At 39.3% G+C, this 22,898-nt stretch overlaps 3 protein-coding genes and 1 non-coding gene across 7 annotated transcripts; 3 read left to right on the forward strand and 1 right to left on the reverse strand.

Annotated features, from left to right (window-relative positions):
• Positions 1 to 712: 712 nt before the first annotated feature.
• Positions 713 to 6,382, forward strand: rangap1b (Ran GTPase activating protein 1b). 2 transcript variants are annotated; one of them, XM_035533606.2, is made up of 16 exons: positions 713 to 826; positions 1,730 to 1,858; positions 1,953 to 2,080; positions 2,163 to 2,222; positions 2,331 to 2,510; positions 2,607 to 2,741; positions 2,870 to 3,028; positions 3,367 to 3,480; positions 3,562 to 3,661; positions 4,107 to 4,191; positions 4,604 to 4,727; positions 4,827 to 4,928; positions 5,093 to 5,195; positions 5,296 to 5,384; positions 5,512 to 5,633; positions 5,799 to 6,382. In XM_035533606.2, the coding sequence occupies exons 2-16, from the start codon at positions 1,750 to 1,752 to the stop codon at positions 5,875 to 5,877; spliced, it is 1,689 nt and encodes a 562-aa protein (XP_035389499.1). In that variant the 5' UTR covers positions 713 to 826; positions 1,730 to 1,749; the 3' UTR covers positions 5,878 to 6,382. The 2 variants fall into 2 exon arrangements, with proteins under 2 accessions (XP_035389499.1, XP_026861871.2); XM_027006070.3 differs by lacking the exons at positions 713 to 826; positions 1,730 to 1,858; positions 2,163 to 2,222 and having other exon boundaries at positions 2,345 to 2,510.
• Positions 6,383 to 6,484: 102 nt separating this feature from the next.
• chadlb (chondroadherin-like b) lies at positions 6,485 to 11,552 on the forward strand. The gene is made up of 8 exons (XM_027006082.3): positions 6,485 to 7,078; positions 7,805 to 7,972; positions 8,104 to 8,298; positions 8,387 to 8,688; positions 8,855 to 9,356; positions 9,454 to 10,140; positions 10,382 to 10,548; positions 10,818 to 11,552. Exons 2-8 carry the CDS (start codon positions 7,811 to 7,813, stop codon positions 11,104 to 11,106), a joined length of 2,304 nt encoding a protein of 767 aa, XP_026861883.3. The 5' UTR covers positions 6,485 to 7,078; positions 7,805 to 7,810; the 3' UTR covers positions 11,107 to 11,552.
• On the reverse strand, positions 11,402 to 20,533 carry l3mbtl2 (L3MBTL histone methyl-lysine binding protein 2). 3 transcript variants are annotated; one of them, XM_027005966.3, is made up of 17 exons: positions 19,822 to 20,533; positions 19,526 to 19,676; positions 18,686 to 18,819; positions 17,976 to 18,078; positions 17,749 to 17,825; positions 17,518 to 17,635; positions 16,394 to 16,528; positions 16,203 to 16,291; positions 15,857 to 16,106; positions 14,064 to 14,140; positions 13,783 to 13,887; positions 13,525 to 13,672; positions 13,337 to 13,419; positions 12,979 to 13,213; positions 12,538 to 12,585; positions 12,012 to 12,200; positions 11,402 to 11,875 (listed from the first exon to the last, which is right to left on the reverse strand). In XM_027005966.3, the coding sequence occupies exons 1-17, from the start codon at positions 20,194 to 20,196 to the stop codon at positions 11,748 to 11,750; spliced, it is 2,445 nt and encodes an 814-aa protein (XP_026861767.2). In that variant the 5' UTR covers positions 20,197 to 20,533; the 3' UTR covers positions 11,402 to 11,747. The 3 variants fall into 3 exon arrangements, with proteins under 3 accessions (XP_026861767.2, XP_026861766.2, XP_081553984.1); XM_027005965.3 differs by having other exon boundaries at positions 12,979 to 13,419; XM_081697858.1 differs by lacking the exon at positions 11,402 to 11,875 and having other exon boundaries at positions 12,114 to 12,200; positions 13,021 to 13,419.
• Positions 20,534 to 20,743: 210 nt separating this feature from the next.
• On the forward strand, positions 20,744 to 20,815 carry trnaq-cug (transfer RNA glutamine (anticodon CUG)). Its single transcript has one exon. It is a non-coding gene; the product is annotated as a tRNA-Gln (tRNA).
• Positions 20,816 to 22,898: the final 2,083 nt, after the last annotated feature.

The following is a 22,898-nucleotide window of genomic DNA, read 5'->3' on the forward strand; positions in this document are numbered from 1 at the left end:
CTACATACTAGTTGTGTACTGAGTGTGGCCAAAAATAGAACAGTAGTATGTAACCAAAACAAATTTCTCCAGTACACCAAAGATACTCACACAACATAGGTTACTAGTCTGGCCAAAATTTCCAGCAGGCAGAATAAATAAATAAATAAATAAATAAATAAATAAATACATAAATAAATAAATAAATAAATAATGGCAGATAGCTCACTACCAGCTATCAGTGCCAGTAAATTGAATTTGTGAGTTCAAGATGTAGATATATAGATATATATATATATATATATATATATATATATATATATATATATATATATATATATATATATATATATATATATATATATATATATATATATGTATGTATGTATCTAAATGCTTCATGAAAGTTAAAATAGTAAATATTCTAGATGGAATTGTTGCTTCTGCCATGATCAGCAAAGTTTGAAACAAACAATAACAAGATAAAAGTCATTCAGATAAATAGCCGGTAAGGTTTGTAAACTTGTAAACATTGTGAAATTATAAAACTTTATAATTTATAATAAAACTTGCGATAAATAATACAGTTTTCCTCTGGCACCTTTATCAATCTAGATATTGTATTCTATAAGCCTACTACTATGGGGATTAGTATGCGTGTATAATTAGTTATGCTTTTATTTTTGAAAGGATCAGGAACCGGCAACATATGTCCGCTTCCATGTGCTTCATGTTGAAAGTTTGCTAATAAACGGTAGGCAGTTGAGATACTTAGGTTGGCTACTTTGAGTGTTGTTTCGAGGTGTGAGAGTCGGAAGCATCATCATCTACGTACAGTTAATATCTGGTTGGTAACGTCTGAAGTGTTCATACTTGGAGATTTGTATGAAATACAAGCAAGCTAATTAGCTAGCAAGCGAGTAAAGTTGAAAGTTTGAAAGCTGGGTGGCTAGCTAGCCAGTCTAGTTAGCCATGCTAACTTGGCTAACTAATTAGCCAACGTTAATCTCAGATGGCCACATAAGGCAATGCAAGTCAAGTTTATTTGCCCTTTCGTGCACAATGAGAATTCAAGTGCTTAAATGATAAATGCTCAGTAGATAACTGGTTAAAGTTAACTAGCCTTAGCTATCTAGCAAGATAAAGTTATAAGCCTAGGTATGCTTCTATTTAGATATTTTATTGATAAAAGCTACGTTGTTGACTAACGTTAGCCTACTCTCTCTCTATGTATGTATGTATGTATGTATGTATGTATGTATGTATGTGTGTATATATATATATATATATATATATATATATATATATATATATATATATATATGCGCGCGCGCCAAGGTTTCAATGACTAATTTGGGTGTCTATCTAGACTATATGCTCTTTTGTTCACTATGTTGACACATTTTAATTTTTTATTTTTTGAAGCTAGTTAGCTAGCAACTTATATTAGTAATAAGTATTGTTTTCGCTGTTAATTATCCTCTAGCGTTATCGATAACTACATGTCTAATATGGCTTATTTTCTTTAGTTAACCAAGTTAGCTAACCTATCATGTACGATGTAGCCTTCTAATGTGCTGGCATGTGGAATGGTGAGGTATCTTCATGTTTTGAGACCATTTAATGCTTTTAGTGCATGTTAAGAGAGCATGCAAATACAGTGTTTTGAATATTTGCATTTACTTATTAAATTAATCGGGTAGCGATGCAGAACCTAAAACATTGGTTTTTATTTTGTATTTATGTCTAGAGGTTTCAAAGGATAATTGAATGGCTTCTGAAGACATTGCTCAGCTTACAGAGGCACTTGCCAGTACTCATGTTGGGGAAGAACTAAGCTACAAAGGTCAAGGTCTGAAGTTGGACAATAAACAGTCAGGTGTGGACTTCGTACAATGTCTTAAGTGGATGTATTTCAAGTAGTGTGATTTACATAATGACATCTTTATACTGTAATTTAATTCTCTCTGTAGTGGAAAAGATGGTTCGGGAGATAGAAGAGTTCAGTGGTCTGAAGGCATTGAGACTGGAAGGGAACACAATTGGAGTAGAAGCAGCACAGGCCATTGCAAAGGCCCTCGACTCCAAAAAGGAACTGGAGGTAGTTTTATTTTGTTGTTGAGATGTTTTTGTTTTATGCCTTGTTTGGCAGTGTAATTTTTAACCCCCACCCCCTTTTTAAGCGATGTTACTGGAGTGACATGTTTACTGGTCGCCTTCGCTCTGAAATTCCTCCTTCCTTGGTGAGTCAATCTTTGCTCAAGTAAATAACATTTCTTTTCCAGCATTAGTTTATAAACAAATGTGTGAATGTATACATTTGTAACCTAAAATCTAAATCAATACTCTAGAAATCACTGAGCAGTGCATTGATGACATCAGGAGCCCAAATTACTGAACTGGACTTGAGTGACAATGCATTTGGTCCGGATGGAGTAAAGGGCATTGAGACCCTCCTGAGGAGTCCTGTGTGCTACACACTACGTGAACTCAGGCTGAATAATTGTGGCATGGGCATCGAAGGTGGCATGGTAAGTAGTGGTAGTTTAAAGCTATAGAGGTCAGAAGAGCAAAAAGAATACAGTCCAACAAAATACAAAGCAGAATGTATTTGTATGTTTTTGTAGATCCTAGCCTCTGCATTAAGTGAATGCTACCAGCAGTCTCGTGCTGCTGGCTTCCCTCTTAAGTTGAAAGTCTTCGTGGCTGGACGAAATCGTCTGGAAAACGATGGTGCCACTTCTCTTGCCCATGCATTTAAGGCAATAAAACCCCTTATTTCTGCACATTTTCTTTCATAAAGCTCTAAGTGATGCAGTCACTGTGACCATGGTGTGCATGTTCTTTTTTTTTTTTTTTGGTTTTGTTTTTGAATCTTTCTTTTGTACAGTCCATTGGCAGTCTTGAAATGGTTCACATGCCACAAAATGGAATCAACTATCCTGGAATCACAGCTTTGGCCACTGCATTTCAGCACAATCCCAACCTCCGTGTACTAAATCTCAATGACAATACCTTTACCAAGCGAGGGGCAGTAGCCATGGCCCAGGTATGACTCTCATTCAGGTTGTTAAATAAGGTCTGGGAATTATAATTTCCTCACAATGTTATGTTTATATTTTACAAAAATAGAAAGTCATTAATTTGTTGCAATGCCAGTTAATAGACATGTATGAATATTAAATTATTATTATTAATAATAATTATATTTAAATGCCCAAAATAATTACAGCATTAAATGGTTATAATGGTTCCGGTTTCATAAAGTACAGTAAACTAGTTGAAGTTAGGCTGTATTATAAATGTGGTAAATCCCAGGAAACTTTAATTAGTATAGTAGGCTACAAAAGTACACTTGTTTTCTTTCTCACTTTGCTCTGATTTCAGGCCCTCAGGGACCTGCGCAATGTTCAGGTTATTAATTTTGGTGACTGTCTGGTGCGCTCTGAAGGTGCCATTGCCATAGCAGCAGCCCTGAGAGAAGGACTGCCTGTTCTCAGAGTAGGTATTCATTCATTTGTATACTACATTTTTATAATTTGTACTTTTAAAAAATGTATTTGATAATTGTCATGTCTGCAGGAGCTGAACCTGTCCTTTGGGGAGATTTCGGAGGCTGCTGCTTTAGTAGTGGCTAAGGCCGTACGAGACAAGGTTGAATTGGTGAAACTGGACCTCAATGGTAGCGTTTGGTGTCTTATAAATCCTAAAATTTTACCTACATTTTAAAACCTTAAAGTTATGTATTACTATAGAGTATATTCACAATGACCCTTGAGTTGTTATTTGGCTAAAAAATTGTGTATTCACTACTTCGTAAAACAGTTAAAAAGGGAACTTTCTTTTTCAGCAAACTTAATCTTGAAAAGCCATCTTGATAAATAATTAAAGCCATCCTAATTTGACTAGGTCCATTACTTAAAAATCATCATTGATCATTAATAATAATTATATATGAATAATTGTAGCAAGTATTTGTTACATGTGAAGCAAGAAAATTGCGTTGATCTGAAGTGATCCCTGAAATCTTGATGAATGATTGAAACTTGCATCAAAATAGCTATATGTTCAGATAGTCACCACAGTGCTGAGATGAACTGAATCAGTGTTTCTGGGGGTTTGCTCAGGAAACTGCCTGGGAGAGGATGGCTGTGAAGCTCTCAAAGAGGCTATGGAGAGTATGAATCTGGGGGGGGTGCTTGCCTCACTCAGGTATTGGTTTTTTGCTTTTGTTTTTTTTTTAAAACAGGAAACTAAGTGCTTGCATTCTCTTCAGTATATGTATATACTTAAGTCTTGAAGCTTTCAGTTTGTTTCCCGCTTTGGCTTCTGTATAGCATCAGTGTTATCTGTGGGCTAACAGAAGTATTCAAGTCCCATCTTGATGATTCTATTACATCTTGTATCATCTTTTAAAGGGGATTTTTTGGGTGAAAAGTGAAAATATTCCCTCCTGGCACAGCCTCCAGAGCTTTTTTTAATGCATTAAGACATTTTACTTCTGCTGTATTAACTCCAAACTCTATAACAGAAATAATAGGCTGAAATGGGACAAAGATGAGGTCAAAGCTCAAGAGTGCCTAGATGGATGCATTTTTTTTTTGTGTAATCTACAAAACTGTAGTGAGGATGAAGGGGAGCCAGATGAAGATGAGGATGAGTGTGACACATCAGAAGGGGATGAGGAAGAGCAGAATTGTGTGAATGGGACAAAAGATCATGTTAATGGTGAAGGAAGCCCATCAAAGGCAAGATAGATTGACTGACAAACTTGCAATAGTCAGTCTTCATTTTAACATTCTGGCAGTAAGGATGAAGGGTGAGGATAATGCCACCTTTCTCTACAGGTGTACCTCTGCAGTCCTGATCTCCTGTCATTCCTTCATTCCCCAACATCAGAGAAACTGCTCAATCTTGGAGCCAAGAGGACCCATCTTATTGAAAAGCAGGTAGTGTAGACTGCTGGACTAGCCGGTGAGACCTGTTATTTAGAGCAAGTGTTGCAGCCACATACTACACTGTTTTACCTTAATTGCAGCACATCACATTTCTAGAAGCTAGTGTTTCTTTTGCCTCCAGCATTTGTTCTAAAACCTGGTCACTGTTGTGCTAGGTAAATTTTTCAGATGCTGCCAAAATTGCAGAGATTTTTCTTCAGATTTCCTCTGTGTATAAGGAAGATCCAGACGTGAAGCAAGTTGTTTTAGAGACTACAGGTATGAGCAAAGTGCTTTATGGCAAATGTCTTTCCTATGAAAATAGTCAGTTTTACTCTCAATGGTATTGAAACTCCCCTGCCTCCCTCATGTTACACAGACACCCTGTTGAGGAAAGCCTTTTCAAGTCTTCACTTTCAGATTAACATTTTTATCACTTCACTGATGGTGAATTTGGGGCTTTTAAAGGTACTTTTTTTCATTAATGTGATTTGTATGTTACCCTGACCCTTTCTGTCAGATGATGTGTATATATGGGTTTTTGATAGATCAGCATGGTTGACTCTCAGTTTCTTTGTACATCCCACTTTGTCAGGGTGAGGTGAAGTTTAAGAAGGTGTCTGTCCTGCCTGGACACCTCATTGTTCTGGAGCACTGTGTTGGGCAGGACTACTTTCCTGTGGACCAGGCTGATGTGCTTGAGGCCTTTTTATCCCGGTTAGTGCATGTATTTGGTGAACTATTGACACTGATCTATTAGTTTGCTGAGCTATTGATACTATCCTCTGTGTTTTAAGAATTAAATCAGTTATTTATGATAGTCATTCCTCATAATATTCATTCATTACACCCCAGTCAGTTTGTGTGTAAATTGACTTTCAGAAATGGCAAAGTCTTGGAGTCCTGTTCCAGTGCTAGAGATGCCCTTAGGACTACACTGGAGAAAAGAATCGCGGCATAGTACACGTCTTTGAAGTCACTTGCATTGTCGATGGTGTCACATGGATTAAAAAGAAGGGCGTTACAGAACATGAGATGCCCCCACCCCCTTGTTACAACAAGCATGAAAACATTTGCCAACATGTACATGTAAATCCTCTATCTTTCTTTATATATATATATATATATATATATTTTTTTTTTAAAACACTTGTACCTCTATTTTCATAAATAATAAGAAAAACAAAGTACTGGATTAATAGTGTTTAGAGCCGACGTGTCAAATTGTAGTATAGTTGTATTGGTGTAATTGGTTGAATTTAAATGTAGTATAATTAAGCTACTGTGAAGGTAACTACATTGTGTAGATGTTACGGGATGGTAAATTTGGTGTTCCAAAATGGTTAAACTAGTTAAACCATACAGGGAACAAGAAAATATTGTACCTCGACAAATATGTATAGTACTCAACTTTTAAAATTCACACAATACATTCCATTCACAATAAATTGAGAATTTATTTTTGAGAGAGAAAAAGTTTCCTTGATTTCACACTACACTTTGTAACCCTAAAACAAGTTGTAGATTTACTTAGAACTTTAATTTGTGCCAAAGTACAGTTTACATTGAAAGCTTTTTAAAAATGTATTATTTAGTGATGGATATATGGTTGAAGGCAGCTCTTAGTTAGAATCACTTTGTCAATGGCTGTAAAAGGATAATTTAGTGTTTCTGTGGATAGATTGAAAATACTTAAAGAGGAAGCTCCCGAGGGAGGACTAGAAAAAGCGACAGTGCCATTAACGGGGAAATTCATCTTGCGTCTGAACATACTGTACGAATAACTACTTTGTTGGAAGTAACGGATTGTTGGATAGCATTAGTTTGGTTAGTATAGGTAGAACGTTTGTGTGTAATAAGGTATGAAAAATAAAATTAAACTCTTAAATGGGTTATGCTAGCAATACTGGTTGAGAAAAAAAAAAAAACTGGCGCGAACATATCTTTACTCCATAGTTTATTTATAAGAGACGCTGTGGCTGCTAGTCTGGCCCGTAGCGAGAAAACACTGCGCCTTTGTGTGCAGTCAATATGCCAACTGAACTGCGGTGTGAAGTCTCTTGAGGAAGACCGACAAATACCGTACCACTGAAAATTCTTCCGTTGTTTTTGTTTGCCATATCTGGATTGGAGCTACCGAATATTTAAAAACTTGTACCCAGGTATTTTATTTAAATAGCTGTTCTTATCGTTTACCTCTGTAACAATATTTTCGATGATTTAAAAAAATTATTACCTACGGTGACTGGAATTGAGCACAGCAGTTCACGCAAGATGGTGACATTACCAAACGTGGTAGCCTTGAAAAACAGAAATCGGTGTGACCCGATGTGAATTTTTAGCAAGGAAGATTAAAAGTTAAACAAAGATGAAAAGTGGTATAACTAATTTTTTAGTGTCTGCAAAAAAGTATTCCGGAAATTTAGTAACAGGTAGGGTAATTACAATGTTTTATTAAGACATTCCTCACCTAATGCCGTTCAGTTTGAAATCACCGATTGTGCATCATAATTATTTATTTTAACCCGACAAGCTTTTTTGTACAACGAAAGCGTTTTTCTAATTATGCCTATGGCTATTCCAGAACAGCTGGAATATCGATAATGGCCAATCTGGCAATGAGGGAACTCTTAAGACCGGAGTGGATAATATATGTTCAGTTTTTCAATGTGTTTAACCTAAAGTGTGTAATACATATTTTATATATATATATATATATATATATATATATATATATATATATATAAATAATTTATATATATATATATATAAATAAAAAATATGTATTACACACTTTAGGTTAAACACATTGAAAAACTGAACATATATTATCCATTTTAAGCATCAAAGAGGGAGAATAAACTCAATGCTCTGCTGTGCGTATACAGACCAAGATGTATAGCCTCTCTACGTGGCCAGTTATGTTCCTGTTTCTACTCGGCATTCATGAAGTAAAGTCAGGAAGGTGCACCAAATTGTGCGTATGTGACAGTATTCACCTTACAGTGGCATGTGTCAACAAGAATCTAACTGAGGTTCCACCTACCATAGATGAGGTACAATCTGCGCAACCAATCACTTCAACATTCTCTCAAGTCGCAGTCTTGTAAACCTAATATATCTCCTCATTTACAAAATATTATTTAAATACTTCTTTTGTAAGCTAATGTCTGTGTACTCTTTGCAGATCACAGTTAAGCTGGACCTGAGAGGTAATAACATACAGGAGCTTCCTACAGGGGCATTTATGCACACACCTTACCTCACACACTTGTCCCTCCAACGCAGTAACATCCGCAAAGTACGAGAAGGAGCCTTCCGTAGTCTTGGCCGTTTGGTCCTCCTCAATTTGGCTCACAACAACATTGAGATCCTGTACCAGGTGAGTCAAGCACTGTTTATGAATAAGACTTTGCATTTGCACTTTGTGCCATTATGAAGCTCCATGCTGCGGTTTGTCCTGATCACAGGAGTCATTTGATGGGCTCTCCTCCCTGAAGCAGCTCCTTCTTGACCACAACAGAGTAGAAGAGATCCAACCTGGAGCTTTCTCGCAGCTGGGTTTTCTTAACCTCCTTTCCATCACTCATAACCAGCTTGTGTACATACCAAATATGGCCTTTCAGGGCCTGCAGAACATCAAATGGCTGCGACTCAGCCACAATGCCCTCAATTACATCGACATTGAAGCTTTTGCTGGTCTGTTCACTCTTACACGTCTCAGCCTTGATAACAATGAACTGCAGTTTTTTCCTACCGAGACAATGACCAGGTAAAATTTGTCACATTATATCTGCCTTCACCTCCGAAGGTTGCACTTCTAAATTGTCATGTATGCTGCAAAGTCCAAAATTTATGATAGCAGTGTTTTCCAAGTGTGATTTGAACACGTTGATTTTTGACCTCTGTTTCTCAGCCTTTCTTCCCTCTCTCCTTAGACTCACAGAAGTGACTCGTCTGGATTTGAGCTACAATCCCATGACCTATCTTGGAGAGGAAGCAGTGTCTATGGCAAAACTCACACACTTGTTTCTGGATCACAACTCCTTGCAGGATTTCTCCAACATGGCTGTTTTTCCCTCTTCCCGTCTCACCCACCTGGACCTAAGCCACAACCAGTTGCGCATCATGCAACCTTTGGCTCCTGGTTCTCCCAGCCTTGCTCGCCTCAACCTGGCTGGCAACCCCATCTACTGCAGCTGCTACCTGCGTCCGCTGCGAGAGTGGGCAATCCGGGAATGTGTGCGTCTCGGAGGAACCTGCAGTGGTCCCCCGCATATATCTGATGAGAGCCTGGAGGCAATGCAGCCTTCTGAGCTGCGCTGCCAAAGTCAGGAAGCCATGCTGAAAGCTGAGTTTGAGGAATGGAGAAGACACCCACCATCACCTACAATCCCACCTGCAGACAAGGTCAAGTGCCCAGATAACTGTGTCTGTGAGGTGAGCAAGAAGTACAGCAGAACTGTCTTGGAGTGTGTGTAGATACTCATCATTCATTAAAGTATTTCAGATCTTTTGTTTTTGCTTCTAATCCAAGGCCGACAACCATCACTCATCATGTGAAAACCAGGGCCACACCAAAGTCCCCCGAGGTTTCCCTCCAGACACACGCTTGCTGGACCTGCGTGGCAACCATCTCCATTACATCCCTGCCAACAGTTTTCCAGGTGTGCCAGCAGTGGTTTCTCTCCACTTGCAGCGCTGCAAAATTCATGAGGTGGAAGGCGGGGCCTTCAGTGGAATGAAAGGCCTGGTCTACCTCTATCTATCGGAGAATGACCTCACATCGCTGAGCCCGGATACCTTCAAGGGTCTGCCCCAGCTCACATACCTCCATTTAGAGAAGAACCGTTTTACCCAGTTCCCCAAAGGTGCTTTCAAGGTGCTGCCTAGCTTGCTGGCTCTACACTTGGAAAACAATGCCATCACTAAGCTTGAGGCAGGGATCCTCATGGGTGCTGAGAAACTGAGGAGTCTCTATCTGACCTCGAATGCTATTACCAGCATCGCTTCCAAGGCCTTTGACCCAGCACGTGACCTTGATACACTGCATTTAGGCACCAACAAACTTAAGGAGGTTCCAAGTGATGCCCTCTCTAAGACCACCAGCTTGGCAGAGCTCCATCTGTCCCACAATCCTATTCGCTGGGTTGGAGCACAGGCTTTTCTACCAATTGCAACCTCCTTGAAACATCTGCATCTTAATAACATGGGTCTGGAAAAGGTGAGTCTTAACTTTATAATATACTGATTCCTCTTAGTTGGAAATTCTGTTTACATTCCTCCCACCTGCTGTCTTGCGAAGGACAGTGAACAGTAGTTTGCTTTTCTCAGAATATATCAAAGAAAGATCCAGTCTGACAGTTTAGAAATGTAATATACTTTTCAGTGGAGCTGACTGACTGTACAATTCTATCAAGAATGTTTACAAGCAACCAATGTTTAATCTCCCTTACTTTTTGCAGATGTCGAAGGATTCACTTGCTGGTCTTGGGCCTGGCCTGCAAAGTCTGTACCTTGAAGGGAACCAGCTTGAGGATGTGCCTGACTTTAGTCCACTTAGCAAGCTTGAGGCCATTAATCTGGCAGAGAATCCACTACTGTGTGACTGTCCTCTCCTACCTCTGCGCAAGTAAGAGGCTCCATACTGAGTCAGGCTTGACAAAGTTGAGAGCGCCATGCTACTTATGCTATAACTGCATATAACACAATGAGTTATGTAGGAATTAACCTAATGACAATGTTTGTATCTAAAAAAAACCAAAAACATTTCAGTCAATGTGATTCTTCTAGATTTTGGGTTATGATGTGCAGTTATAATTCCTTCCTTAAAATAACAAGTTAAATGCAAAATGCATTTGCTTTTATTTAAATAAAATTCTTTTTTTCCCCTCTGTACAGGTGGATAGAGAAGGTCAACCTAAAGGTCAGGGCCACCTGCAGTTACCCACCTGAGCTCCGAGGCCACAGGGTCAAGGATGTGCACGTCTTTAAGAGCTGTCCAGGAGAGAGGCCTCCTTCAGCACACAGCCCAAAGACCTCCAAAGGCTCAACGCCCACCAAATCCAAACCTGCCCTCATTGGTGCCCCCAAAATTCTCAAAGTGGGAAAAGTCAAACCCAATCTGCACAAGAATGCTAAAGCACACTCAGGGCAGAAACCCACAACCATGAAGCGCAAGTCAGCATGATCTCAATCCAGTTATACATTCAGTGTGTTACTGATTTAGTAATGGGACCAAATATTAGCATTTAAAGATGTTTCATATATTTCCTCAAATCACGCACGCTACCATCTAGTTAAGTTAATTAGCAATATGTGTAACAAGGATATTTTAGACAGCAAATTTGATTCCACTTAGAACTACTTCACTCGGCTGAGGAAGGACCAATCTAGTAGTAAGCAGCTTGGGTATTTTTTAATTTATAGTGTCTAAGCACTTGGCTTTCTACCATATTTCTTTTATTTTAGAAAATAAAGCCACGTTTTGTACTTTGTCTATATTTATTGATTCCAGTTCACACTGCACTTCAGTTAAACTTGGATTCAAAAATTTAACAAAGACAGTGGTCCACCAAAATAACAAAAAAAAAAACCAAACCCCCCCCCCAAAAAAAACCAACAAAAAAACAAAAACAGTACTGCTGGCAAAACAGAAGTACCCAGCACTGAATGGGAGGGGAAAAAAAGAAGATATACACAACATACCCAAAGTTTCGTCATCATAGTTCCATATTTTGTCGGGTCAGTTGCTTTCTTCCACTTCAGTAGTAGATGCAACTCTTCCAGTGTAACACAGCTTTGACCCCAGACAGGCTGGGGTTCTGTGCTTCACTCTGGGCCCTCCTGTTTGAGTCTGCTCAGAGTGCTATCGGTACTGTTGTTCTCGCTGCTCTGCAGGCCAAGAGTGATGGGGGTCTCCACTTCCATCTCCTCCACTTTCACTTTGACTGAAATAACTACAACAAACAAAGGCCATTTCAGTGTGCCAAGGACACAACACACACCACCACAACTGTTTTAAGAGGAATTTGTGCTGCCAATGTGATAAAAAAAGAACATTTATTTTAGAAGTAGAATGGCAGTGTTACATACTTTCTTCGCCTGGCTCAGTCTTTAACGGAGTGATGACCGGTATACTTAGGGTCTGGGGAGGTGTACCAGAGGGTGTGTCTTGAGGGAGAGCAGATGTGGGTAGGTCACCTGACTGCTCATGTCCATCTTGCTGAGGTGGAGGAGTATACGAGATGATATCTACTGTTTTTTTCTTCACGTTTCTTCTCCCTGAGTTTCCAAAAAAAGGTAAATTGATTGAGCAAATGTTAGTGTCACAGGACAAGAACATGCAGGAAATAAAAATTAACAAAAATTAACATTAAAGTATACTAATGATAACAATGGAATCCAATACAACATCAGTGACCAACAAGAGGTTACGAAAACAGAAAGGGGTTAAAAAAGGAACAAAGACTAGGACTCCCATGCGGTGTGGCAAATGAGGCAGAACACACACCACCTGAGGGAAGCGTGGCAATAAAAGTTTTATTGTGACCAATCAAAGTGAAGGACAAGAAACAGATAGCTAAGAGAAGTAAGTACCAACAATAAATACAATACATACTCTTTTTACTCATTGCTTTTTTGTTTTGGTTCGGTTCATCCAGAGGTTCTGCAAAAAAAAAAAAAAGTGAGAAACTATTTTAAGAATATCTTTCTGCCAAGGACTTGTAGATGGTTTCCAATATGCCCTGTATGGTGGTGATAATGGGATGATTTTTGCTGGTGTTTTAGCTGTTACTTATGATAAGCATGTTTTTACCTTACTAGGTTTTATGAAAAACAAATGAAAAATCAAGTGTTTCTCCACCTCCATTACATTTACATACTATTATGGGCAATCTTGTACTGGGTGCTGAGGTGAATCTGTATGTAATTAGATTAAAGAAAATTGTTTATGCCTACTTTCTGCTCAGACAACAACTACTGAAATATTGCTATAGGCTCGCCTGACTCTCCCATTTATTGTGCACAGGACATGGGCACAAGAACATGCTCTGTCTACCTGGGCCAATGGGTGGCTGAAGCTGGTAGCCAGTAAACTCACACCAGCCCACGGGGTAGATGTCAGGGGACTGGCAGTCCACCCACTGGTCGAACTCCGCCTCCCAGCCGTCGAAATGCAGCAGGAGCAGACGACCGACGCTGCGCTGCACGGTGGCCACGCACACCAGCCGGGGCTCCATTAGGTCAACTGCTTCCAGCTTCATGCCTGGGGCAAAGCCGTGCCCCGTGTAGTCCTGGAGGAAGGGGCAGGAGAGGGGAGCACCTTCACGAGTTTCACACTGTAGATGTGCGCACAGAGCTTTACATAGGCGGAAACTCTGACTAAAGAGATGTGGGGTTAAAAGAGAAAACTTTACTGTGTTGAACAGTCTACGTGGAGCGGCCACACTAGCTGTTTCCTCCAAATATTTGGGCCATGTGAAGGTAGCTTGATCATAGCCTAGGGAAAAAGGATACAAGTCCAATGCATCACAATTTGCTGTGCAGAGAAGTATGCAGTCATAGTTTCTTAGACTGGGATTAAGAAAAGAGTAAAAGCACAAACCAGGGGGCAGAGTGAGGGCTATGTCATTGCTCTGGCAGTATCCCGTAGGTAAGATGGCATGTGAGCTAGCATGGTAGCAAAACCAGTCTGATCCATCACCTATCTCCACACCATCAATACTGACCATGAGGTAGCCATCTAAAAGCACCTGATCAATACAAGCAAGGTAAGATCAATACTAAACCAATGCCAAAGGCCGAAAAGTTCCACATTGCATTTATACATCATGTAGCTACACTAATCTGAACCACACTCTACCTTTCGAACAGATGCCACACAGATGTTTCCCAGGTTCAGAGGGTCAATTGCCTCCAACTTCATGCCCTCCTCAAAAAAAACTCCTTCCATATAAACAGTCCTTAACTGGGGGGGGGGGGGGGGGGGAGATGAAGATTTATAAACAATAAAAAAATTATGAAAAATAATGAAGATTTTCAAACATCATTAAAAAAAAAAACAAGCAAAAAAATAAAAATAAAGTAAAATTTAAAAACAAACTAAGGGTTAAACTAGCTCCTTTCATGGGGTAGGCCACTGACCTTCTTAAACTGCCGTGGCACACTATCACAGAACACCTTGTGGAAGGTTGGGTGACTGCTCATGTCTACAGACTTGTCTGTGAAGAGAATGTATGCAGCTTGAACTAAAAATGTGTCAGAAGCATCGGAAACCTTAAGTAAAAGCTACTATTTACTTTCAGATATGAACATTATCATGATATAAAAGCCACAACAAAATACCAACATGACATTTGACCTTTTAAAATAATAATGTTTGAGAACTGTTATTTCAACATACAGTGGCACCTGTCAAGGGGTGGTTTATATATTATGCAGCAAGTGAAACATCAGTTCTGTTAGTTCATATATTAGAAGCAGGAAAAATGGCCAAGTGTAAGGATGTGAGTCACTTTGATGGTGCCAAATTGTAATACCTAGACAACTGTGTCAGAGCATCACCATCTTGTCAAAGTTGTTCAGATCCTTACACTTGTCCTTTTTCCTACTTCCAACACATCAATAAGAACTGACTGTTCACTTGCTCCCTAATATATCCTATCCCTTGACAAATTTACATTTTACAGTGAATCTAATGCTATTCACTGGCAAAATGAGGAGATAGTAGACACTGACATCAATACAAGGATACTCCTCACAGTGCATGTAGGGTTTTATCCCAAACCCAGCATTCTGAGAATGTACACTAAGCAGAAGGAGGGGGGCACTATCCAGGGTGAAACCACAACAATACACCAGGATGATGGCCCCACGTGACGAAGTGCCGTGGCCCCATGTGAGCACAGGAACAAGCTCTGAATACAAGAGGCTGGGATCTACGCACTAGGCAAGTACCCAGATGCAGGCTGTGCAAAAATGTCCCTGAGACAATATAGCACAAAACAGTGAGATACAGGATGCAGAGTGGACATGGAACACTATAACTAAGTGGCTGGCATAGTATACAGAAACATCTGTGCCGAGTATAGGCTGGAAGTTTCGAGGTCAAAAGGGGGATACACCCGCGAACATGCTGGAGATTGACCCAGCTAAGATCCTGTGAGACTACCAGATACAGACAGACAAAATGGTAATGGATAACCAACTGGACACAATAGTGGTGGATAAACACCAGAAGAGGGCCATAGTGATAGATGTAGCAATCCCAAACTATAACATCAAGAGCAATGAACACAAAAAGTTCAAGAAATACCAAGGGCTGACAGAAGAGCTGGAAAAGATGTAGAGGTGAAGGCAACAGTGGTTCCTGTGGTAATTGGAGCACTAGGGGCTGTGACGCCCAAACTAGGAAAGTGGCTCCAGCTGATCCCAGGAACAACATCTGAGATCTACGTCCAGAAAAATGCAGTCCTGGGAACAGCTAAGATACTACGCAGGACCCTCAACCTGCCAGGCTTGAAGGAAAAAGACTACTTGGAGGAAGGTGAGTGAGGATATTTTTTTTAAAAATGTATAATAAAAAAAAAAATAATAGAGAGATTATATTATTATATTATAATTACACATTTTATATATATATATATATATATATATATATATATATATATATATATATATATATATATATATATATATATATATAAATCTATATAGAACAGAGAGAGAGAGAGAGACAGAGACAGAGAGAGAGGAGAAAGAGAGAGACAGAGAGAGAGAGAGAGTTAAAGCTATAACACAAATAGAAAGACAAACAAAATATCAGTACAAATACACCGGCAGTCAATATTTTAAGCACAGCCTAAACAACCCAAAACAACCCAAAGATATTTTTCTAGAAAAACATGATGCAATTCCCAACCATCATCTCCACTTACCCGTTTCCTTAATGAGATGGCCCACTCTAGATGACCAGTTGATGGGATGTACTAGAGGGCTCCACATGTGACACCAGAAGTCCGAGAGCACCTCGCCTGAGGGTCCAAGTCCTGCGTCTTCATAGATAAGTCTCAGGCGTCCGCCGATGACAGTGTCTACCACTGCTCTACGGGTGCGGCTAACCAGAGAGCGATCCACCACCTCCACACGAACTCCCTGCCTGAAAGGGTACTTCAGACTGTCTGCCATCTGAAAGAGACATGGAAAGAAGATGAAAAGGCTATGGTCATGCACCATGCGGAGAACTAGGCTCAGTGTAAGATACAGTTTGTAGTTAAGGGTGACCTTGACATGAAAATCCACAGGGAGTGTGAATGCTCCAACAAGCCTCTTCATCAAATACGATTTCCAATCTGTTTTACATTTGTGGACCGCTGACAGGAAGACAAACATAACTTCAACATTTACTTATACAGTGCCTTGCCTTTCCTGCTTAAGGAGAGTTAGGGAACTCCATTGTCAGTTTTCCCACTCACCCTGTGGGGGCACAAGAAGCTTGCTGTTTACTGCACACCAGCCAATAGGATGGACCTCAGCAGTGCCCAAGTTGCACCAAAAATCATGGCTATCATCTTCCTCAAAGCCCTCATATCGAAGTAGGGCTTTGTAACCTGAGCAGGAAAGACAGATATTAGTTTACAGTTAGGGTAAAAAATAAAAATAAAAAAAAAAGATTGCAACTCTTATTCTAAAGCTGAGGCATGTGTTACATCAAATGTCAGTTTTTATATCAGCATGTTGAGATCAATATAAAAAAAAATCTGGTACAGTAAAAGCCCATGTTGAATCACAGATATATGAAATATAGAGATGTCCACCTACCTCCTATAATGTGTACAACCACATCTGCTCAATAGTGTGCCATATTACAAGATTAAAAAAAAAGAAGCAAAAAAGGCCAAACTGCATTATGGATGTAGTGAAAGAAACTGGGCACCTTCATCCGGCCAGGATTTAAGACCAATAAAGGAGTGAGTAAACCAAATGACATTTTACTTCCCACTCCAGATACACACATACCTTGACTTTTTAAACCATTAGGCAAGATGCGGTGAAACACTAAGTGTCAATCATAATAACAAAGCAACCAATTTTACAGAAAGCAAGCAATTTTTACAAGGTGTTTGGATTTGCTGCCCCAACAACTGAGCAAGCATTCTGTGTGACTCGGGTACACACTCCCACTCTGGGATCTCTTCAGCTCTCTGCATGGCTCTCCAGCAATGCACAAATGTTCACCCTGTCCATCACTAGGTCTACAACAGTGGTCATCAGTATACAAAATCAATAGTTTAGATAGAGCTCCTTCACCAACAGCACAGGGAACTATGTTACACTGGGGGCGGGGGGGTTACATTAAATAACAGGTTAACATTAAAATAATTTCTACACAAATGTTTCCTTTTTCAGGCTCAGGAAACCTACCCACCAACTTCCAAAACAACTCTGAGGAGTTCCTACTTTAAAGTAACTGCAGAAACCTACTGCATGGTTTACTCTTTATAATCGTAAATGTTTTCCTAATCACTTCGTTCAGAAGGAAGTTCGGAAGTTTGGAAGGAAGGAAGGAATGAACAAATGAACAAACCAATTCCCGTACCTGCCAGTTGGAGGATAGCGGCGATCCAGTAAACCTTTGTTGGCAAACCAGCATGAGTGTTCAGGACCTCGACCTGCAGCCCAACCTCGATGTCCTCCCACTGCACACAGAGTGGTGCCTGCCCAAGTGGGGAATCGATACTCATATATCCACGCGTGTTGGTGGTCCACAATTCACAACACTGATGCCTGCAGCTTTGCTTTCAAAGTTGTGGATGAAAAGAAAACTCACATGGTGGAAGCAGGACACTGGAGCAGCGAGGGAGCCATGTTTCTCAAGGTAACTACCCCAGTCAAATCCAGCAGAGGCTAGGAGAAGCAGATTGAATACAAATGGCTGTTATAATGAAAGTACATTTTGCGAATAATGTTCAGCACAACTGGATAATATAAGTAAGTAAATCGATATTTAAAAAAACAAAACAAACAAAACACCAAATGAACATTTGAGAGTCTCACCATCTTGCCCAACAGCTGAGACACCCTGGTAATAATCTGGGCCTTGGGCATGAGGAGTAGAGCAGTACTGTGGTGTGTGAGCCTTTCTAATAGGTGACTTTCCCTGTGTATGCAGGACACACAAAAACACCCACACAGGATGTGCTTAGCAACACGCATCATTGCACACAGATGTTAAACAACAATGACATCCAAATCTATAGAATACACATGCAGTATATCAGGGAAACTGATAAACTGTGGGGACCACCACCACCATGTAACATAACTGTATATCTGTATATATATATATATTTATATTCAATTACCTTGTAACACAACAACTGTAGATATGTTATTATACGAAATGGATCTGTACATTCTGTAGATTGTGTACATATATACACAACCATATACATTGTACATTGTGTATATAATCATAATATACATATATTGTACATACATTGTTAATATATTTTGTACATACATAGAATATATATATTTCTCTTTGCATATATATAAATATTTCACATATATAGAATATCTATATTTCTCTATGCACCCCTGTTTTCTTTTCCTCAGTTTGGACAGAGCACTCTCCACCATTTCGTATGTGACGAATAAACCAAACTTGAACTTGAACTTGAACTTGGTTAGAAATTAGAGTTTGCTCTCTAGCCTCTTTTTTTCCTCTCTACATATTTACTTTAGAGGCAGGTCTTCTGGCTCACCTGTAGCCGGGCCAATATAGAAGACTTCTTTGAGCTTGAGGAGAAGGAACGGGAACAAGACAAACTGCAGAAGCGCTTGGTTCTCGAGTAGAAAGTTCCTCTAGTCCCGGAAACACCACACATTTCACACACCACTAGAAATAGAGGCAGACAGGACACATCTTAAACAAAGTGTAGTGCTGTTTAAAACAATCACTTTCTTGAAGTACAAGATCATTTACTCTTTCACTTTCTTGCATGTGTAAGTAAATGATAAGCATTTGTTGACTAATTTCTCATAGAAATGCACTAATTGTACTGTGTACGGTCAGTCCAATGAAGATGAATGTTTTGAGGGTTTTTTTCAGGGTTTTCTGTCATACTCATCCAACACAAATTTCACATGGCACCCATGCCAACCAAAAGTTCCAAGGGCTAATTAAAAAGAAAATTATGTACATGTACACTAGGAATAAAAACCTTTCCATAAACACCTTGATTGAACAGCTGTACTGAGTGCAATTCTCAGAATTCTTAAAGAAAAAAAAAATCTCTCTTCATTGGTGCATATGCAATACAGCATAACATAATCTTCTTCATGGGATTCAAAAGCAAACTTGCTTTGTCTGGTCCAGATTTTCGAAGTTTTCATGTCCCAACAGATGGTCCACATCTTACTCTATTCCAGCACGCAACACACTTGAACAAAGCCATTAAGAACACTGAATATCTGGAATAGGTACTGTACTATGCTGGGTTAGAGCAAAAATACAATCCCAGAGGTCCAGGTTAAGAAACACTGGTCTTGTCTCTGTGCATGGAAGAAAAGAAAAAAACGCTACCCACTTCCATTTACCCTACCTGGTTTATCACTATATGCTGAGTGTGGATCAGATGTGGGACTAGTAACACCTTCCTCATCAGAATGCATCTGTTCATTGTATTCTTCCTCCTCTTCACCATTCTCTTCCTCCATAGCATCCAGGTCTTGGGTCACTGCAACCCCCTTTTCCTTCATGGAGAAAAAAAAAAGAGACGGAGATATATTCACTCTGAAAATCTAGGTACAAAGCGATCATTGTTCAAAGTGAGGCAGAGTTTTACAGGTGGCACCGCTACTTGCTACTGTCTGTGGACTGAGGTTTACATGTACCCACCGATTCATTGTTCTGAAGCTCTGTGTTCACATTTGGCCTCTTTCCCTTTGGACTGCACATCGTGCATGTGGTGCCATGACCTCCACAATTTCTGCAAGGAGGTCGGATAAAAATCGTTGGCACAGCTCCTTCCTTTAGCTTGAGTCCTTTGAAACCCATTACCTTGGCAACTGTAGTGGGTCTAGGCTCAAAACAGTCTTTGCTGAAATGTTCAGAGCACAAGAAGGAGAATGTTTTGGCGACCCAACTAGTCCGAGTCCTTTGTACCTGCTTTTCCCACTTGCGAAACTCACCGGGGTCTTTGGGAAATCTGAACATAGTAACATTGTCTCCATATGACTTTCTACATCCATATGCTGCACACCGATTAGGCATTTGTTCTCTCTTTAGTTGTTTACGATTAGATGAATGAAAACCAGGCAGTGACTCTAGGTCTTAGTATCATATCAAGTCTTCAGAAACCAGCTTCTGGTAAACAAAGAACAGTTAGAGGGTATTGATGTTTATCAAGAACATCACCAGTCCTTGAATTTCTCCTGGAAGATTCCCACAGCAATTCAAAACGTCAGATCGCGGTCATTTCTAGTACTCAACAACAAATGATTTCTCGAGTTAACCGGAATGTCACAGTTAGAGCAGTCCAACACTAGCTAGCTATTTTTTCCGGAACAGAAAACTCAGAAACTTAAAAAGTCCCTGCACACGCTTCTTCTACCTCTTTTAGTGGATTTTTCCATGGAAAGTCGAGTACTGCCATCCAGTGGAGAGAGCTCTCACAACAATTTAATTGATTATATATTCATCATATGCATTCGCATCGCATAATTATATACCACATAGTATAATCTATCAATACGTTCCAGTTTTAAAATTTTAAACAGATTATCTCTAAATACATAAACACTACAACAGTTTTGCAGTGGGTTCCATGGTGTAATGGTTAGCACTCTGGACTCTGAATCCAGCGATCCGAGTTCAAATCTCGGTGGAACCTGTCCAACCTTTTCACAAAGATAGCTCCTTTCAGTTTAATTATATATGGCTTTTCTCACGTTAGCAGTGGTATTTTTAGATTTTTTTCAAAGGCACGGAAATACAAAAGGCATTGATTATAACAGGAAGCTTCAACCAAGTCCTTGCATAGATCTGGTAACTAGATGGGCTTGCAAAACAACACTGTATATAGTGTGGCCATAATTAAGGTCTGTGGATTGAAAAAAGAAAACTCTTCTAAAGGGGTGTTTCTTTTGAAAAGCAATAGAAGTTGGGAAATTGCCGGACAATTTTAAATGGAAAAAATTAAAAGAACAACTTATGTGTCTTGGCTTCAGCACACTAAATTTTATTGTAAACATGAAACATTCTCTCCCTTATATGAAAAACACAGCTGAAAACCCATCCCTTTCATGCTATCGTCTTAATGATTCAATGAATGTTGCAATTTAGTGACTACATTTAGTGACTGCATTCTTCAAATTCTTTTAGCATTCCATGTTGTTTTAATGTTTTTTTTAAGTATAATTTGAACATTTTTCTATTTTTAGATTTAATGTTTTGTACAGCAATCCTCGGTGTCTTGAAACTTAAATCAGACTGGTACAGGACCAGATTTCACTACAAGCGCTAATCAAAAGGCACTAAGTATCATTACATAGCAATAAAGTTGTAATATGTGCACAACTATCTAAGTAGTGCCAGGTAATATACACAACTCCAGGTAAAGTGGGGCTTGCACATAAAGGGGAAAGTGGTTGAGGAAGTCTTGTAAACAGACAATGAGGTGCTCACAAGTAACTTTACGAATAAAAGTATCTCTTGATGCCAGTGACTTGTAGTTTTCAGTATAGACTGTAGAGTTGAACAAGCAACTTCATGCAGACAAGGGTCCCTAAATTGGATAATCTGAAATCAACTTCAAGGACCTGATGGAGTGGCTATGGGGAGCCGAGAGAAAGAAAGAGAGAGAGAGAGAGAGAGAGAGAGAGAGAGAGAGAGAGAGAGAGAGAGAGAGAGAGAGAGAGAGAGAGAGAGAGAGAGATATGAGAACAGTGTGCACATTCAGGAGATTGAAGACAAGCCAGACTCCTATATTCTGGTTTGTCTATAATGGCTTAGTGATGCATGCTGATATGTCAGCTAGTAGAGACTTGAAGTAGTCCAGACGTGAGATGATGAGGGTCTGGACAAGGAACGGAGAAACATTATGTGACAAGGAAAGCCTGAAGCTATACAAAGTAAAGGAGATTTGATGCATATAACATCAGAAATATCATGTCTTACCTGTTGACTGCAGTCATCAACCAAGATTAAGAATGAAAATAAGCATTAATGCTAGTAAAGGAAGCCTTCATAAGGCTGAAAAAATAGATTTAACCTATCAGAGAGATAACTAAAATATTAGGTATATCAGAATCACTTTTTAGTACACTGTTAAGAAGTAAGAATTCACTAATGACACCAGCTATTACAAATGGTAGACAACAGATAACATGGTGGACTTGGTAGAAAACAGAGAATGAATTCAATAAATTGGCAAAAAGGAGTACAGCAGTATTAGCCCCAAAGGTTAACTGAAAATCCAGCATCGAAAATAGGATACAGTTTGCTAAACATTTACATAAAACCAAGACCTTGTTGAGTGCTTGTACCAAATCATATAAATAGATGAGCTAAAGATGAATCTAAGTAATCAATCTGAAGGGAAAGAATACTCTAAATTAAAAGCAAATAATCACAGAAATCACTCCAAATTCAAAGAAAATTCAGAATACCACTTTATCTCTGAAACAAAATGGCTGTAAATTGGACAGGTTTTACTGACCATGTGATAGTTAACAACATCTACAGTATGCATTCTGAAGTCCAGAGAAGCATCATATCTGCTAATATACAACCAAATACCTAAAAAGACAATGAATAGCACTTCACATTCCAGCAGGACAAAGGATCTCATATTGCTGAAGTAATTACAGTGTTTTTCAGAGTCTAAATGTGTAATGTTCAAGCAAACTGCACATTCCAAGAAATTGGAAATTATGGTCCATGGTATGAATCATGCAGATTAGTCTTTCCTGTCT

Source organism: Electrophorus electricus, chromosome 15 (assembly GCF_041902795.1).
Source record: "Electrophorus electricus isolate QZ-2024a chromosome 15, ASM4190279v1, whole genome shotgun sequence".
Lineage (NCBI taxonomy): Eukaryota > Metazoa > Chordata > Actinopteri > Gymnotiformes > Gymnotidae > Electrophorus > Electrophorus electricus.

Bases quoted from the DNA above. Each gene is read 5' to 3' on its own strand.
- rangap1b (XM_035533606.2), top strand. From the start codon at position 1,750: ATGGCTTCTGAAGACATTGCTCAGCTTACAGAGGCACTTGCCAGTACT. The intron at 3,662-4,106 runs GTAGCGTTTGGT...GGGTTTGCTCAG, and splicing joins GGTGAAACTGGACCTCAATG to GAAACTGCCTGGGAGAGGAT. The intron at 5,385-5,511 runs GTACTTTTTTTC...CCACTTTGTCAG, and splicing joins TGAATTTGGGGCTTTTAAAG to GGTGAGGTGAAGTTTAAGAA.
- chadlb (XM_027006082.3), top strand. From the start codon at position 7,811: ATGTATAGCCTCTCTACGTGGCCAGTTATGTTCCTGTTTCTACTCGGC. The intron at 8,299-8,386 runs GTGAGTCAAGCA...TCCTGATCACAG, and splicing joins ACATTGAGATCCTGTACCAG to GAGTCATTTGATGGGCTCTC. The intron at 10,141-10,381 runs GTGAGTCTTAAC...TACTTTTTGCAG, and splicing joins ATAACATGGGTCTGGAAAAG to ATGTCGAAGGATTCACTTGC.
- l3mbtl2 (XM_027005965.3), bottom strand. From the start codon at position 20,196: ATGCCTAATCGGTGTGCAGCATATGGATGTAGAAAGTCATATGGAGAC. The intron at 16,107-16,202 runs GTCACCCTTAAC...TGTCTCTTTCAG, and splicing joins CTGTGGATTTTCATGTCAAG to ATGGCAGACAGTCTGAAGTA. The intron at 14,141-15,856 runs GTAAGTGGAGAT...TTCTCTTCACAG, and splicing joins CCATCTCATTAAGGAAACGG to ACAAGTCTGTAGACATGAGC.